Source organism: Marmota marmota, unplaced genomic scaffold, assembly GCF_001458135.2.
Source record: "Marmota marmota marmota unplaced genomic scaffold, marMar, whole genome shotgun sequence".
In the NCBI taxonomy this organism is placed as follows: domain Eukaryota; kingdom Metazoa; phylum Chordata; class Mammalia; order Rodentia; family Sciuridae; genus Marmota; species Marmota marmota.
Window position 1 is genome coordinate 2,477,908 of NW_025999961.1, and position 18,955 is coordinate 2,496,862.

Here is an 18,955-nt window from a genome sequence, read left to right on the forward strand (position 1 = left end):
CCAGTGAATAGTTTTTGGTGTTTGGTTTTAGTTTTCTTATAAGCACATACATTTTTTCCTTATTAAAAATTCAATCTATAATGTTTATGAAAACTACTTTCTTTTTTATGCCAGGTAGAATAATATTTTTAAGTTTTGTTAGGTGGTAAACATAATATAGGTAGTTTTTTTTTTTAAACATTTAATTTTTAGTTGTATGTAGACACAGTAACTTTATTTTATTTTTATACGGTGCCGAGGATCAAACCCAGTGGCTCACGCATGCTAGGGGAGCACTCTACCAGTAAGCCACAACCCCAGCCCAAGTTTTTTGGCTTATTATGTGCCATCATCTTCAAAGCTTGCTTTCTTGCATCACCAACTATGTGCTCAAGGAAAGCAGATTAAATATTTGTGCAAAAATATGAGTGCAGTTTGGATATTTTGTTGATATTTGTGCTTAGAAAAAGGAAATAATCAAATCACAAAACAGTATTTTACTATAATATAATCACCTTCATGCTTTTGAATTTCATTTTAACAAGCAAAGCTATTCAAAATATAGAACAAATTTTAATGTTAAAAGGCCTCAAATAACAAAATTTTTTAACATTATTTAGGAAAAATAAGGTGTAAACTGAGATTGTTTTAAATGTTCTTTACTGTTATAACTGAAGTCAGTTGACCTGGCCATAATTTTAGCTCTACCTGGACTTTTCTTTCCCCATTTGTAAGTAAAAGGTTTGAAACTACACCCACTATGGGTTCTTTTCCAACTCTACATTATTTTATGCATGTTTACAATAATTTGTTGCTGTAGCATATTTTCTTTTTTTTTTTCTTCCTAGTTTTGGGAATAAAATCCAGGTCCTTACATGTCCTAGGAAATAGCTCTACCACTGAACTATACCTGCAACCCTGTTTTCTCTTTTGAATTAGAGTCTGCTAGTGTTTAAGTTATTGAAAACATTTCACTGTGTGGAAATATAATATTTCTATAATTTGATAGAAAGGATTCTTCTCTTATCCTCCTAGGAATTTCAAGAGCAGCTGAAGATCACCACTTTTAAAGATCTGGTAATCAGGGACAAAGAACTCACAGGGGCATTAATTTCTTCTCTTATCAACTGCTACATCAGAGATAATGCTGCTGTTGATGGCATTAGTTTACATTTACAGGACATCTGCCCACTTCTGTATAGCACTGATGATGCAGTTTGTTCTAAGGTATGATGCTTCAGTTTTTTACAGTAAGTTTCATGGTACGATGAAAAGCACACCAAATTGAGAGGAACTGTTTTGTTTTACTTAATGTGATCTCCAAGAGATCTCTTAGTTGTTTTGGCCTCAGAATCCTCAGCTATCTAAGAAAGGGGTTGGATTTCATGCTTTCTTTAATTGTGTATGCTCCTTTAAGTTTGTCATAAAAGAATATTTGATATTATTTTTAGGTCTTGTTAAAAAAGAAAAGGCTTGGGCTGGGGTTGTGGTGCAGTGGTACAGCGCTCCCCTAGCATGCATGAGGCACTGGGTTTGATCCTCAGCACCACATAAAAATAAAATAAAGATACTGTGTCCACCTAAAACTAAATATGTATCTTTTTTTTTTTTTTTTTTAAAGAAAAAGCTTAGAAATTAAGGAAAAACACTGAATTTAGAAATTAGGGAATTCGTGTCTCTCCTTAGAAATTAAGGAAAATCACTAAAACTTTAAGTAAATCTATTATGAATTAGAGTTAATGGAACAATTTTTATTGATCCTTTCCTACAGGTTGAAAAAATAAATAAATCAGTGTCACATGGACTGCCTGCTGACCAATAATGTATTGACTAGGCAAGAGAATTACCTGATAAAACTGTCTTGATTAACATGTTTGTGAGAGGAATTAAGAATAGCTAGGATAATTTTGATCAAAAACTTTTCTGCCTAAAATTAAGAAGAAGTAAGTTTGTAGAGTTGTTTTTATTTTTAATGGTGGTAAACCACATATAAATTTAGACATAGACTTAAATTTTATGTTGACAGCATCATCCCCCTGATTTTATATTATTTTAAAGTTTTTATCATCTCTTCTAGGCAAATGAGCTTCTCCAGCGTTCCCGACAAGTTCAAAGTAAGTCTGAAAAGGAAAGAATGTTAAGGGAATCATTAAAGGAATATCAAAAAATCAGCAATCAAGTGGATCTTTCCAACGTCTGCACTCAGTATAGACAAGGTAAGAAATAAAATGTTCATCTTACCTTTTACTCATCTCAGAGGATATATGACAGTATGTGAATAAAGTAAGATGATGATGAAATGTCCCTTCCCAGAGGCAAATCTTTCTTCATTGTCAGTGGCCTAAGTGATAACATGAAATATGTAACTTTTCTTTTCTAGGCTTGATCCCAGGACCTTGCATTTGCTAGGCCAGGGCTCTACCACTGAGGTATACCCTCAGCCTGAAATTTGTAACTTTTTAACGTTGGAGTTTTATTTCTTGTCCAGTTAACTATTAGTAATATTTATTTTTAAAATGCTTAAAATTTCTTTACTAATTTTCAAAATAAAGTATGCCTCCTTTATTTGAAATTACTTTAAATCAGATCCAACCTAATATAAAAGCTATTGCCCTTAGTGCAGTTATTATTTTGTACCTGAAGATTTTTTTTCCCCTAACAAAGAACTGAAATCCTACTTTCTGTTATTTTAAGTATGATTTTTTTTTTTAATACTATCTGCCTGAAAAGCATATTAAGACCTTTTTCTTTGATAGTCTCACCAGAAACATTCTGTGATGTTGCCACCAGGGAGACTAATATATCATAGACCTTAATGATTAGTTTTATATGCCATCTAAGGAAAATTATATTCAGCTTAATTATAGGCTAAATATGCTGTCCTTTTCTTTCCCATTAGTGCGTTTTTATGAGGGTGTGGTGGAACTTTCTCTTACTGCTGCAGAGAAGAAAGATCCTCAGGGTCTTGGACTTCATTTCTATAAACATGGAGAGCCAGAGGAAGACATGGTTGGACTTCAAGCTTTCCAAGAAAGGTGACTGCTATTACTTTAGCCAATTATCCGTTTTCAGATAGACTTTTTTTTTTTTTTTTTTTAATTTTTTTAGTTGTGGATGAACACAACATCTTTATTTTATTTGTTTATTTTTATGTGGTGCTGAGGATCGAACCCAGAGCCTCACACATGCCGGGTGAGCGCTCTATCGCTGAGCCATAACCCCAGCCCCTCAGACTTTTGTGTCAAGTTTTGATTGATAGTATTAGGGAAATAATATTCCAAGTATAACCCTTATAAAATTTAATTCTGCCTTAATTGTTTTATAAAGACTTGTATCAGTATTAAAATTTTTAGCCCAGAAATAAAGTTTTTATCTGAAGAAAATTCTTAAGAAATTATAAATGTTTTCGGACCTACATCTGTGGTTTTTCTTTTTGTTTTGGTGTTGTGGAAGGAGTTGTTTGGGTTTTTTGAGACTTTATTGATGTTTTTAAAGGGGAAAACATTTGAAAACAAAAATGGGGTTTTCATTCAGGATAATGGTAAGTATTTTATTTTATTTATTTATTTTTAATTTTTTTTAAATTTCTTTAGTTAGAAGTGGACACAATGTCTTTATTTTACTTTATGTAGTGCTGAGGATCAAACCCAGTGCCTCACACACACTAGGTGAGTGCTCTACCCCTGAGCCACAACCCCAGCCCAGAGAAAGTATATTTTTTAATCTATTTTTGAGATAGGGTCTTGCTGTGTTGCCCACACTGATTGATCTCAAATTCATGGGTTTAAGTGATCCTCCTGCTGCAGCCTCCCAAGTGCTGGGATTATAGGCATGTGCCACCACTCCGGGCTTGTTATTTTTAATACTAAATATGTATTTGTATTACCCAAGTATACTTCTTGTGTATGTACTATTTTCTTGTATATATTTACATTTTATAAAGTAAATCAAATGCTTTTAGTTAAATAACATACTTCCTTTTGTGTTCTATTTCAGATTAAACAGCTACAAGTGCATTACAGACACCCTTCAAGAACTTGTAAATCAAAGTAAGGCTGCTCCTCAGTCTCCTAGTGTACCTAAAAAACCTGGTCCTCCAGTGCTATCATCTGATCCCAATATGCTGAGCAATGAAGAAGCAGGACACCATGTAAGGGGCATAGCATATTTTCTTTTGAAAGTACACCGTGTTTTAGAAATTCTGTAAGGTAGGGGTGGCATAATCACTTGAGGAAAGGTAGTAGCTCTTAGAAGTTTCTGTTCAATGATTCTTGATTTCTTATTAGGGGTTTAAAGTGTTGTGATATCCAACAACAAAACCTTTAACTATGCCAATTTTGCTGTTTTATTTATTTTAGTTTGAACAAATGCTCAAATTGGCTCAGCGATCCAAGGATGAGCTCTTTAGTATTGCTCTTTATAATTGGTTAATACAAGCTGACCTTGCCGATAAGCTACTACAGGTAAAAAATGTTTTTTTTATTGCAGTGTTGTTAATATTAATTTATATTTTAAACTAGTATAACTTAGTAATTTAAGCAAATATATAGTTGTAGGAAATTCTTTTCTCGTCCTGTACCTACCATCAGTTGTTATAAACCTAAGTATGTAATATAATTTCTTTTCCTAAGAAGCCAACTAGACTGTTGCTTTAACTTTCTTGCTTAGAAGTTATTTAGGATAATGTACATTGTGGAGTAGAAGTCACTGGGTTATGAATTATGAACTTCATCTTATCTCTGCTTTTAAATCACTGTGTGACTATGGACATGTTCTTTTACTACTCTCTCAATATTCCTTTTTCTATAAAATGACTATCTGACATTCATTAATTTTAAGGGCACCTTTGAGCTCAGAACCTAGTCAATACCTATGTTCTCAAAGCTTATTTAAAGATTTGTAATTTTATTTTTATTAACCTAATTGAATTGTTATAGAAACTTGTTAGCTAGTAAAACAAGAATCATTTGTAATGAGAAAAATTGCCTATTCTTTTATCTTATTTTATTGGATTCTAATTTTGCTTATTTCATGCAACAAAGCAAAATTATAGTTGCTTTAGAAATATTGTGTTTTTGACTTAAGACTGGTGTTCAGAACATTTTTCTGAGTAACCATATAATTTCTAGATTGCTTCTCCATTTCTGGAGCCACATCTAGTCCGAATGGCCAAAGTGGATCAAAACAAAGTTCGTTATATGGATTTACTCTGGAGATATTATGAGAAGAACAGAAGTTTTAGTAATGCTGCTCGTGTCCTATCCAAATTGGCTGACATGCATAGGTATGGCATAATATTCTCATTGTGAAGAATTATTAAAGACCTAGTTATATGTAGTTATATACAGATTTCACAGATGAAGTGAAATCTATTCAAGTTAAGTAGAATTTTTAAGTAGAATTTAATTCAATTTAAGTAGAATTTTTTACGCTTTTACTTGGATTTACCTATAGTTCATAATTCTTTATTGTGGGATTCGGGGTACTGGGAATTGAACTCCTAGGATTACAGATGTGTGCCACCATACCCAGCTTCCTTTTTTAAAAAAAAATAATGTATGGGCTGGGGTTGTGGCTCAGTGGTAGAGCACTTGCCTCGCATGTGCGAGACCCTGGGTTTGATCCTCAGCACCACATAAGAATAAATAAGTGAAATAAAGGTATTAAAAAAAAATAATAATAATGTATGGTAGGTAGGTAATAAAAGAATCCTCATTAGACCCTCTTTATTCAAACTGCCTTATAATTTTTTTTCCTTAAAGTATGTCTTTATACTCTTTCTGAGTAACAGTAGTTAATTATTATTAAGTAAAAGATCAAAAACTATTTCTCACTCTACAGACTGAGCTGTATCCCCAGCCTTTCTTATGTTGTGTTAAATTACTAAAAATGTCTCACAGCTTACATATTAAGGATTAAGAATTTCATTAAGGGCTGGGGATGTGGCTCAAGCAGTAGCGCGCTCGCCTGGCATGCGTGCGGCCCAGGTTCGATCCTCAGCACCCCATACAAACAAAGATGTTGTGTCTGCCGAAAACTAAAAAATAAACATTAAAAAAAAAAAAAAAAAGAATTTCATTAAGACAATCATGGAGATTTAAATTAGATTATTATATCAAATGATCATTTGATATAATATTGGAAAGATCATTCTTTTAACCTTCTATTTTCATGGGTAACTATTTTGAAAACTGGGGATTGGTTGATTTAGCAAGGAAAGGTATGGAGACAGAGCTGATATCAAATCACATTAATGAGAATTATTGCTTAAAGAGTTCATATGGATCTGGGTGCTTTGGCACACTCAGGAAGAGGAGGCAGGAGGATCACTTGAGCCCAGGAGTTCAAGGCCATCCTGGGTATTATAGTGAGATCTTGTAAAAATCAGGGGGTAGTGGTAACCCAAGGGTGTAGCTTACTGGTAGAACACAAATTTAGTATGTACCAAGACCTGTGTTCATCTCCAGCACCAAAAGAGAAAAATTCAGTTATAGCAAGTGTGATTATGCGCATTAATGTGCAGATATATATTATATTGCACATGTTTCTTAGTTTTCTCTCCTTCCTTCGTCATAATAGTTAACTTGATTTTTTTTTAAGTTCCCCTTCATGCAAAAGATGAAATGACTTTAAAGTCCTAAAAGACAATTGCCAGTAAAAGCCTTGGTTAATTTATAACTTTTATAATTAAGGATTAACATTATTAAACTTTAAATTCATTGTAGCTACATGTCTTAAAGTTATGTATTAAAGTTATGTAATCCAATGTTTGAGAACATGTTACATGCTGTACTCTTCTAGAGTTACATATGGCCTGTGCCCTAATCCAGACTTTTAGTATTTCATTTCAAGATTACTCTTATTATTCTTATGTAGTCCTAAATACCATTACCATACAGATCTCTTTATGCCATTTTTATTGTGCCATATTGCCTCTAAAACTTTAACATCTCTAGCCAGGACTTTGGCACACACCGTAATCCTAGCTACTTGGACAGCTGAAGCAGGATTGCAAATTTAAGACCAGCCTAGACAACTTGAGACTTTTTCTCAAAATAAAATTTTAATGAAGGGATGTTGCTCATTAGGAGGATGCTTGCCTAGCATGTATGAACTGAGGTTCCATCCTCAGTACCACAGAAACAAAACAAAATGGAAAATTAGAGTCTCTTAATTGCCCATCTTTAATAGTACTTTACTCTTTATCTTGTTGCAAAAATCATTATATTCCTGGATTTAGAAACTCCCTTCCATAATAAATTTTTCCAACTATTGCATTACTTTTTGCTCTTTTGCTCACTGCAATCTTCTTGTATATATGGGCTGCACCAAATTAATTGGCAGCCATAGAATGTTATATTTTAAATAACTTGGAAATATTACTTGCTTTTTAAATATTCAGTTGAGAGGGAGTTGGAGTTGGAACTGGGAGTAAAGCTGTTTCAGTAACAAGACCCCTAAATGTACAGAGTACTTAATATTTAGCCTTAAGGGTAATGCTAGTTAATTGCCATACACAGTTCTGCTTTGAAAAACAGAAGAGAGAGAGAGAGTTCTTTTTAAATTTGGATTATTTTGTTTGAAGAAAAAGAGGAACCATAATTATAGAGAAGGACAGTTTAAATAAAGCCTTCTTTGAGAGTAGAAAAAGTCAATTTTTTCCTGATGCCAATTGGAATGAATTGGTTGCAAAAGATAAATTTAATGCAGATTGATGAGAGGTTCCCTACAAGTAAATGAATTGGTTTGCTTTTAATGACAAGCTAATTTATGATGTCAGGTTCGTGGAATATAAAGGACTGAAGCTGGCAGCCATGAGATCCATGCTTGGGACTTTATAATACCTATCAATAGGTCAGCAAGCAAATGTGTTTTGAGTGCCAGTGTTCAAGGCATTCAGGAAGCAATAGTGAACAAGACAGGCACTATCCTCTTCTGACCTTCTAGTAGACAAAGACCAGAGATAAATAAATTCAGGTTCTATAAATACAATAAAAATGTATAATATAATACCAAGTGCCTGGCAGGGGTGGGGAGCTGTTGTAGTTAGGAGTCGTTGAAAAAGGCCTCAAGAGAGGAGCTGGGGCTGTGGCTCAGTGGTAGAGCACTTGCCTAGCATGTGTGAGGCACTGGATTCAATCCTCAGCATCACATAAGTTAATTGATTAAATAAAGATATGTGTCCATCTACAACTAAAAAAAAAAAAAAGTCCTCAGAGAAAGTGTCATTCAATTTGAGAAGGCAAGAAGTAGGCAACAAGGGCAAGAAGTAGGCAACTGTATAGAAATGGAGGAAAAGTGGTCAAAGCACAGTAATGAATCTGTACAGAAGTGCTGCACAATACAGGTTTGTTGTGTTTGGGACACAAGAAAGAAAGCTGGTGTTGGAGATAGTGAACATAGGAATGAGTAGAAGGAGATGAAGTTGGGGGAAGTTAGGAAAAGGTGATTAAAGGGTCTTAAGAGAATACATATCGTTGTAGTCCATGAGTTTTATTTTAAGTGGTCATCCTGGTTGCTGTGTGGAAAATTAAATGTAATATAGACTTATTAAGGTAGAAATATGAGGAATAATAAAAAAGTTTTTCCTTAATTTTAGAAGAATCTATGTTGTCTTCATTTTCTATGGTTTAAGTTTTTTTGAGGCAATGTCTTGCTATGTTGCCCAGGCTGTTTACAAATTCTTGGGCTCAAGCAATCCTTCTGCTTCAGCCTGCCAAGTAGCTGAGTCTACAGGCTCACGCCACCGCACCCAGCTATTTAATCTTTAATATACTGAACTGACGTTTTAAAATAGGAAGATACTTTTTAGATGTAGAATTTGTTGTCTAAAATCATGAATCTCTCATTAGAAATCTAAAATAGATTTATTAGAAAAATAATTTTTCACATTCCAAATGGCCTTTTATGCTCATTTGGTTTAAAATATAGTACATCCTACATGGCATATTTATATCTTCAGTTCTTCAAAATCATATAACTAAAAATAAAGGGTTTTCCCTCCTAGCACAGAAATTTCACTTCAGCAACGGTTAGAGTACATTGCCCGAGCCATTCTTAGTGCCAAAAGTTCCACTGCCATTTCGTCAATAGCTGCAGATGGTGAATTCCTTCATGAATTAGAAGAAAAAATGGAAGTAAGTATCTCTGGAAAAAAAAAGTAAGTACACTTAAGCTATATCCTTATAGAGTAGTAGCCACATATTTATTTCACTTTTCCTTATTTCCCTGGTAAATGGTAGGTTTATAGAGGTGATTATTATTAATTCTAGTCTCTTCTGCTTGTATATATTTATTTTCTGTTTAGGTATAAATCTTAGAGAGATTTTAAGTATACCAGAACTTGGAATATAAAGACATCGTTGCAATTTAACTTACAAATTTTGGCATGGGAGGGGCGGTGCTGGGGATTGAACTCAGGGCACTTGACCACTGAGCCACATCCCCAGCCCTATTTTGTATATTTTGTATTTAGAGACAGGGTCTCACTGAGTTGCTCAGCGCCTCACCATTGCTGAGGCTGGCTTTTAACTCATGATCCTCCTGCCTCAGCCTCACAAGCTGCTGGGATTTCAGGCTTGCGCCACCATGCCCAGCTTAATTTATACATTTTAACTGTGATATTTCTGTATTTTTGAATCAACTGTTGGAACAAGATGTTTGTTATATTATATTCACCATTGATTCTATAAACATAAGGAGTAAGATAAATTGCCTTAACTAAGAGACCAAAAAATTTAGTTGTCTATGTGCAAACAGCTTATTTCTCATTCACAGAAATTGAGTGTATGTTCCTGATTGGCAGGTGACTTTCTTCCACATGTTTGATTTAGGGACCCAGGTTTTATTTTCTAATACTGCCATTCCCTAGGGCCTTGGCTTTTATCTGACAGGAAGAGAAAGAAAAAAATGTATAAGAAGCACTTTTACACTCAGAAAAACCATGGCCCTTTACTTTTGCTCTCATTCTATGAAGAGAACTTACTCATGTGGCCATACCACTTTGCATAGGTGACTGGAAAGGCCGGTCTAGTTAGTTATGTGTCTGGCTACATTCATGAGAGGTACTAGTGGGCAGCAAAGGCTTTCTGCTGTAGTACATACCCTGTGACGTACATTATTTTTATTTTAGCGAACTTTACTAGGAGTTATTCCTTCAAGCACTTGTTAACTTGTCATAAAGAGATTAAAACATTATTTTCTGTCCAAAATAGGTTGCTAGAATCCAACTTCAAATTCAAGAAACACTACAAAGACAGTATTCCCATCATTCTTCTGTACAGGATGCAATTTCTCAGTTGGATTCTGAGTTAATGGACATAACTAAGGTAATAAAAAAGCGAGTGAAATTCCTATAATGGTCACCTTACTTTTAGAAATTCTTTGTTTCATATTTTGCTTTTTGTTTCCTGAGAAATATGATTCTACCTCTACAAAATAAGAACAGCCATCCTTGGTAGCTTGTCACTGGATGAGTAGATGATAGCTGTTGCATCTGACTCCTAGAAAATGTTGAGCTTCCCCTGCCAGACTTGTAGCTGAGAAGAACGTATTAGTCTCCCCTGGGGGGCTATATTAAAATCAGCTAATTTATGGCCTTATTTCTTGCCTTGGGAAAAGTAACTTATATTTACTTAATTCTCCAAGCCTCTCTCATTCTGTACCCTTCTTTAAAGTTCCATCTTCAATTATTCTTAGACATGGTTCCAAGTACCCTGAAACACTCCCAAGATTTGTCAGTATTCCCTTAATTATGAACATCTGGTTTAAACAACACTAATTCTAAAAGAAGTATCATTACAGTACCTCTGCTTGGCCAAGAAAAAAGGGGGATAAGTACTAATCTGGAATTATGGCCATCTTTTTTTTTTTTTTTTTTTTTTGGTGCTGGGGATTGAACCAGGGCCTTGTCATGCGAGGGAAGCACTCTACCAACTGAGCCATATCCCCTAGCCCTGGAGTTATAACCATCTTTATACAGGTTGAGCATTCCTAATCCATAGTGCTCCAAAATCTGAAGCTTTGAGCACCAACATGACACCACAAGTAGAAAATTCCATGTCTGACCTTGTGATGTGTCATAGTCAAAACACATAAAATTATTTAAAATATTATATAAGACTTTGATCAGGCTGTGTGTATGTGTGTGTAAGGCATGTAAGAAACATTAATGAATTAAATGTTTAGACTTAGTTCCTATCCTTAACATATCTCATTGTGTATATTTATATATTCCAAAATTTGAAACATTTATTCCTAAGCATTTTGGATAATGAATATCTACTCTGTATCATGGTTTAGATACTTTTGATATCTTGACTATTTTTAATTTTGAAGGAATGTTTCAATATTAATCTCTGCTTGGTTGTTTAATTGTGGGATTTTTCTCCCACAGCTTTATGGGGAATTTGCTGACCCATTTAAACTCGCAGAGTGTAAACTTGGAATAATTCATTGTGCTGGTTATTCAGACCCCATATTGGTGCAGACCCTTTGGCAAGATATCATAGAGAAAGGTAAGTGTTGGATTATAGTAAATTAACATACATTATTTAGTGATATGGTAGAGGCATGCAAACTGCTAGTAGATAATATTCCTAGGACTAAGGAAAAAGGTATACCTAAGAAGAGAGAGAGTTGGGGCATCTTCATAGAGTGGAGGGTGATCATATAGACAGCAATCCCACTAAAAATCTGGAAACACCCTCAGTAGAAAGAATGTGTCATTTCTAGGATTTATGCTACATAATAAGGGATATTGTGACACTTCCCTCAAATCTCATAATCTGGTAAGATGAGAGCATTTATCAGACAGTAACAGGAACACAGAATCTGCTAATTATATGAATGTGAATCTCAATTCTATATTTCGAACCTTGAAACAATTAAATAGCCAATAAAACATTTTACACTAAAAATAATTTAGGTTTCTACTGACATATCTCTTTCTTACAGAGTTGAATGATAGTGTAACATTGAGCTCCACAGATAGAATGCATGCTCTCAGTCTGAAGATCGTCCTCCTTGGCAAAATTTATGCTGGTACACCTCGCTTCTTCCCTTTAGGTAAGCAGTAACCTTAGGTGCTGTCATGTTCCATTTTCTGATGATTTTCTTCATTTGATGACTTTTTTCTTTATTGAGAAGTAATGATCTTTAGAGTGAAAAATAGAGTATCTTTGTTGCTATCGAGCTCAGCAGTTTAATTATACCTCCAAAAAAAGGACCTCAGAAAATAGCATAACTTGTTCATGAATAGTTGAGTATGAAACACTTTTACCAACTTTCCAAGTTTAAATATCCATTTTGGGATTGTGCAGATTGCAAATTATAAGTGATTATATTGTTGGTAACTCAGTACAAGGTTGTGAAGAGGAAGGTTTCTGATGTTCTGTGCTTGATTTAACTGCTCTGTTGCACAGATTATATTTTTCTTTAAATGGTTAGGTTACAATCTTAATTATTTGAACCCCTTTCCTATGCAGACTATAATTGTTTTATAGGCAACTATTGAATTACTTGCCAATCTGTAGTTTTTTCTGTTTTAAAACAATAGAAGCACCAAAAATACATCCATGAAGTGGAATACTAAGCATTTTTATGTTATTGAAAAATATTGAAAAACATGAATGAATGTGCTCATAATATAGCATTATTTCTTTTACTTTTACTCATTCATTTATTTACATATATTACAGTGCTAGAGATAGAACCCAGAGTCATACTAGGCAAGTGCTGTACCACTGAGCTATACCCCCAGCTCTCAATTTTTTTAAATAATTGGTTCTTTTTAGTTGTACATGACAGTAGAAGCCATTTTGACATAATTATAAAAGCATGGAATATATTCTAATTCAGTACCTCTTCTTCCCCTTCCCTCTCCCTACCCCATGCTCTTTTCCCTCAATTGATCTTTCTGTCATTTACCCGTAGTGGTTTTTTTAACACTCTCATTGTTTTTGTTTTATTTTGTTTTGTTTTTTGTTTTTATCTATTTTTTTAGTTGTAGTTGGACACAATACCTTTATTTTATTTATTTACTTTTATGTGGTGCTAAGGATTGAACCTAGGGCCTCGCACATGCTAGGCGAGTGCTCTACCGCTGAGCCACAACCCCAGCCCCTGTTTTATTTTTTTTAATTAATTTCTTGTGGATGTACACAATGATGAGATTCCCTGTGGTATATTTATATAGGTACATAGGAAAGTTATGTCAGATTTATTCTAGTCTTTTCTTTTCCCATCCCTCTTTAAATTATTTTTTTTTTCATGAGCATTCAAAGTTGTTTATAGGCCACCTCAGTTGGTTAGCATCCACTCCTTGAACATGGTCAGAAATGCAACCATTATAATCATACCCCTATTTCTTGTAGGCATAGTATTAAGAGTACTGTGCCATTTCACAGATAGAGAAATAAAGTATATAAAAGAGCAAGGGCTAAGGGTATAGCTTAGTGGTAAAGCATTTGCCTAGCATGTATAAGGCCCTGGGTTCAATCCCCAGCACCTTAAAAAATAAATAAATAAGCAAACATAAGCTAGGTGAAGTGATGAAAGCATGTAATTCCAACTTCTCCAGAGTGTGAGGCAGGAGCATCTCAAATTAGAGGGCAGTTTTAGCTAAACCTTATCTCAAAATAATTTTTTTTTTAAAAAAAAGCTTGGTCCCACTATTATGTATATATATATAATGCACTAAGAAATTTTCTAAATTATTTTTAAATTTTCAAAAAAGGCTTGGAATGTAGCTCAGTGGTAGAGCACCCTTAGATTCAATCCCAGTACTGCAAAAAAGAAATAAAAGAGCAGACATATGTATGTATTTTATGCATGTTTATTATTGGTGCATTCATATTATACATATTAGTAGTGTTCATCGTTATACATTCATACATGCACATGAGATAAAAATATGTTTTGGTTAGTGTTGTTCCCTAGTATTTCCCTTTTTCCTCCCCTCCTACTTCTCTCCCCTGCTCCCTTTCCTCTACTGGTCTCTCTTCAATTTTCATGAGATCCCCCATACCTTTATTTTTATCCCCTTTCCCCCTTTCTAGCTTCCTCATATGAGAGAAAACAACTCTTGGCTTTCTGAGTGGCTTATTTTTCTTAATGCTATCAAGTTCTATCCATTTTTCTGTAAATGACAGAATTTCATTCTTCGTTATGATTGACTAAAACTCCATTGTGTATACATTACCACATTGTCTTTTTCCTTTCATCTTTTGACACAACTAGGCTGGTTCCATAATTTGGCTATTGTGAATTGTACTGTTATAACATGGGCATGGATGTAGTATGGTGACTTCAATATTTTGAGATAAATACCAAGGAGTGGTATAGCTGGGTAATATGGTGGTTCCATTGCTACTCTTTTTAAGAACCTCTATACTGATTACCATAGTAGTTGTACTAATTTACAGTAAACAGTGTAAAGTGTTTCTTTCCCCAGCCCTCCCATCCTCTCCAGCATATATTATTATTTTTAAATTTTATTTATTTTAGTTGTTGATAGACCTTTATATTTTTATTTATATGAGGTTCTGAGAATCAAACCACGTGCCTCACACATTCAAGGCAAGCACTGTACCACTTAACCACAACCCCAGCTCTCCAGCATGTATTATTTATATTCTTGATGACTGCCATTCAAAATGGAATGAGATGAATCTCAGTGTAGTTTTAATTTGCATTTTCCTGGTTGCTAAAGATGTTCAACATTTTTCATGTATTTGTTGGACATTTATATTTTTTCTTTTGAAAGGTGTCTGTTAGTTCATTTGCCCACTTATTGATTGTGTGTTTAGGGATTTTTGGGTGTTAAGTTTTTTGAATCGTTATATATTCTGGATATTAATTATATGTCAAAGAGTAGCTAGCAAAGATTTTCTCTCAGTCTGTAGGTTCTCTTTTCATGTTATTGTTTTCAATAACATGTGTGCTGTGCAGAAACTTTCTAATTTGATTCCCTTTATTTATTCTTGATATTATTTCCTGAGCTTAAGGAGTCCTGTTGAAGTTGCCTGAGGTTATATGTTAGAACGTTCATTTGATGTTTGTTTTCTTCTAGAAATTGGAAAGTTTCTTTTCTAATTCTGAGGTCCTTGATCCATTTTGAGTTGACTTGTGCAGGGTTGAAAGAGGAGAGTCTAATTTCATTCTACATGAGGATGAAAGTTTTTTTTCCAACAAATGTTTTTTGTGTTTTGTCAAGGATCAGGTGACTGTATTTGGGATGTGTCTTCTATTTTGTTCCATTGGTCTGTGTGTTTGTTTTTATGTCAGTACCATCCAGTTTTTGTTACTATAGCTCTTTCATTATAATTTGAAGTCAAGTATTGTGATGCCTCCAGCATTGCTTTTTTTTTTTTTCCGCTTAAAAATTTTTTCACTATTCTGGGTCTTTTTCTTCCAAATTAATTTCAGAACTGTTTTTTCTAGTTCTGTGAATAATGTTCTTGGCATTTTGATAGGAATTGCATTGAATCTGTATAATGCTTAGTAGTATGGCCATTTTAAATAATATTAATTCTGTCTATTCGTGGACATGGGAGGTCTTTCCATCTTCTAGTGTCTTCTCCAATTTCTTTCTTCAGTTTTACCTCCTTGGTTAGATTTATTCCTGGATTTTGTTTTTTGAAACTATTGTGTTTGGGATTGTTTTCCTGATTTTTTTTTTCCTCTGTGGATTATTGGTGTCTGGGAAAGCTATTGAGTTTTGTATGCTGATTTTTTTTATCCTGTATATATATTTTTAATAAATGTTTATAAATATGTGAAACTAATACTTTTAATAGTAATACTTTTAATAGTTTTTTTAAAGGTCATATTATATGCAGTCCCTTTGAGGGTATTTATGCTTTGGCCTAATTTTTGAACCTTATGAAGTGTAGAGTAGAAGAGACCTTCCTTTTTTAGTCAGTTTCTCAACAGCAAGCAAACATGAATGTACTTCAAACTGGATAAAAGTTAGAAGTTTTTAGAATTCTTGTTATTTCCCTAAGTCTGAATGGTGAATTCTATAGGTTCAGTAGCAGTTCTTTCAGTGATTCCTCTTGCCCATGGACATTTACATTTCAATTTCTAATTTCAGGTAGTATAACTGTAAGTTTGACAACTGTTACTGTCAAGATGTTGTTTATGATAAGACAGGTAATAAAAAATAAATTAAAACATATTACAATTAGAACCATCAAAATAATATAAACCTGGGGCTGGGGACATAGCTCAGTTATTAAAGTGCTTGCCTCGCATACACAAGGCCCTGGGCTCGATCCCCAGCACCAAAATAAATAGATAGATAGATAGAAAGAAAGAAAGAACATAAACCTAAGGGTAGGGCATTAAAATTTTTTGACTTTTTAAAATCAGGATGCAGTAGCCCTTTCTGAAAAGTTATTAAAGATACAGTTTTTTAAAATATGTTTTTCAAAAACTATCAGATCCTCTAGTAGAATTATGAATAGTCTCTGTTCTTCTTGTACCTTTTCATATTTTTCTGAGTTCCTTAAGATGTTGTCGTTTTTTCTTAGTATCTTGAAAGTGTACAATTTAATAGTTTTAGCATATTCACAGAGTTGTGCAGCCATTATCATAGTCTAGTTTTAGGACATTTGCATCATCCCAAAAAGAAACTCTGTCCTACTACTCTTGTAATCCTAGTAACTAAGGAATCTAAAGCAAGAAGACCACAAGCTCAATGTCAGCCTCAGCAACTTAGCAAGATCCTGTATCAAAAAACAAAAAGGACTGACGTAACTCAGTGGTAAAACACCCCTGATTTCAATCTCTAGTACTGAGGAAAAAAAAAAAAAAAGAAACCCTGTACTCATTAGTTGTCATTCCCCATTCCTCCCCATCCTCCAGCCCTAGGGAAACAATAATCTACTTTTTTGCCTCCAGATTTGCCTGTTCTGGTGCTTGAGTGTGTTTATCAAAGTTAGGGCATTTTAGAATAAATAAATATATATATATACATATATGTGTGTGTGTGTGTGTATATATATATATATAGAGAGAGAGAGAGAGAGAGAGAGAATGTGTGTGTTTTTTTGTTTATTTTGGGGGGTTTTTGGTGGTGGTATAGAATCCAGTTACTTATACATACTAAGCATGCATTCTACCACTGAGCTATACCCTCAGCATCCTACATATTTTTAATTGGTTTTCAAAATATTTCCCCCAGAAACTACTCAGCTATGAGTAAGACCTAACTTTTAATGTCAAGAGTTTTAAAAAATTCTAATTTTGAATCTTTCTTTCTCTAGATTTTATTGTACAGTTCTTAGAACAGCAAGTTTGTACTTTGAACTGGGATGTAGGCTTTGTAATACAGACCATGAATGAAATTGGAGTACCATTACCTAGACTATTAGAAGTTTATGATCAACTATTCAAATCAAGGGTAAGGAAAAATATTAAGATAAATTATTTAATTAATTAAACTAATTTTTCTAGATACAGAGTGGGAAATTTTGATTTCATATTTTTAACTGTGATATCACTTAATCTAATAGAGTTGCAGCAGGGATTTGCTTCATTGACTATTAGAAATTATACTTAAGGCTTTAAAAACTGCTGAGAGATGCTTTGCTAGATACCATGATTAAAATGAAATGTTAACATTTTTAATATTAATAAACATAATTATATATACTTTACTCTTGGTTGGATGGGCTAAACCAGGGTATGTACCAAACATTTAAGAATTCTCGATTTTTATTTATTTATTTATTTATTTATTTTGGTGGTACTGGGGATCAAATCCAGCACCTTGCACATCCCAGGCAAGTGCTCTATCACTGAGCTACATCCCCGCCAAATTATTTTGAAAGAACAAAATAACAGTATATTTGTTCAATGTAACCTAATCAAAAGTATCAGTGCTTAATAATTATTCTCACACATACTGAACCCTATCAGACTATATATTTTGAAATTTTTATACTAAGTTAAAAGATTCCAAATAAAACCTTGTTGAACTAGATGTTTTGTTTTTGTTTTTATAGTAGCATCGCACAGTGCTTTGCAAGGCATCTTATGCATCTTTCTTATTTGAGCCTTATAATATACCTATGATGGAAATAAGCAAATAGTAGTATCCTCATTATCTGTTGCAAAATGACAAGAGCAGAGACATTAACTAACCTGCTCAAGTCACATGACTAGGAACTGTTGAAGCCAGATTTAAGATTCTGTGACTGCTAGTGTAGTCTTTGTATTATGCCAGAGTAAGACTGCGTAAGTTCAAAGAAAAATTGTATTACAGCACATAAATAGACTTTTCTTTCACATCACATTCCTAAGCAGGACATTTACATGTTCTACAAAGTACATCAGTACATCAAATCCTCCTAAGAGATATTTCAGCATGGTTTTTAATGTTCAAAATATTAAACACAGTTTGCCTTATAACTCATTTAATCTATATATACATATATTCTTTATAGGATCCATTCTGGAACAGAATGAAGAAGCCACTACACCTTTTGGATTGTATCCATGTACTATTAGCAAAATATGTTGAGAATCCTAACCAAGTTTCAAATTGTGAGAGGTAACTATGATTAAATATTGTATTCTAGAAAAAGCTTTTAAATGCTTCTAATAACGGGCTGGGGATGTGGCTCAAGCGGTAGCGCGCTTGCCTGGCATACGTGCGGCCCGGGTTCGATCCTCAGCACCACATACAAACAAAGATGTTGTGTCCGCCAATAACTGAAAAATAAATGTTAAAGTTTCTCTCTCCCTCTCTCTCTGCCTCTCTCTCTCTCTTTAAAAAAAAAAATAAATAAAAATAAATAAATGCTTCTAATAAATACCTGGGTAACAAATTTTGAGAGAATGTGGGAAAATGTGGGGATTAGAGATTATGTCCTGTTTACATCAGCAGTAACTTTTGATATCAGCATTTATGAAAAGTGGGATTTTTTTTAGTGTTTTAGCCGCAATTCTTTTTTTTTTTTTTTTTTTTTTT

General features: G+C 33.7%; 1 protein-coding gene across 1 annotated transcript in view; it reads left to right on the forward strand.

Annotated features, from left to right (window-relative positions):
- Positions 1-18,955, forward strand: part of Nup155 (nucleoporin 155) — a 59,536-nt gene that overhangs the window by 37,865 nt on the left and 2,716 nt on the right. Inside the window, exons 23-34 of the mRNA XM_015496353.2 lie at positions 1,015-1,206; positions 2,057-2,195; positions 2,879-3,014; positions 3,976-4,129; positions 4,338-4,442; positions 5,109-5,263; positions 8,987-9,116; positions 10,194-10,307; positions 11,375-11,495; positions 11,935-12,045; positions 17,247-17,383; positions 18,429-18,535. Of these exons, the coding sequence (XP_015351839.1) occupies positions 1,015-1,206; positions 2,057-2,195; positions 2,879-3,014; positions 3,976-4,129; positions 4,338-4,442; positions 5,109-5,263; positions 8,987-9,116; positions 10,194-10,307; positions 11,375-11,495; positions 11,935-12,045; positions 17,247-17,383; positions 18,429-18,535 (1,601 nt within the window). The remainder of the gene's footprint in view (positions 1-1,014; positions 1,207-2,056; positions 2,196-2,878; positions 3,015-3,975; positions 4,130-4,337; positions 4,443-5,108; positions 5,264-8,986; positions 9,117-10,193; positions 10,308-11,374; positions 11,496-11,934; positions 12,046-17,246; positions 17,384-18,428; positions 18,536-18,955) is intronic.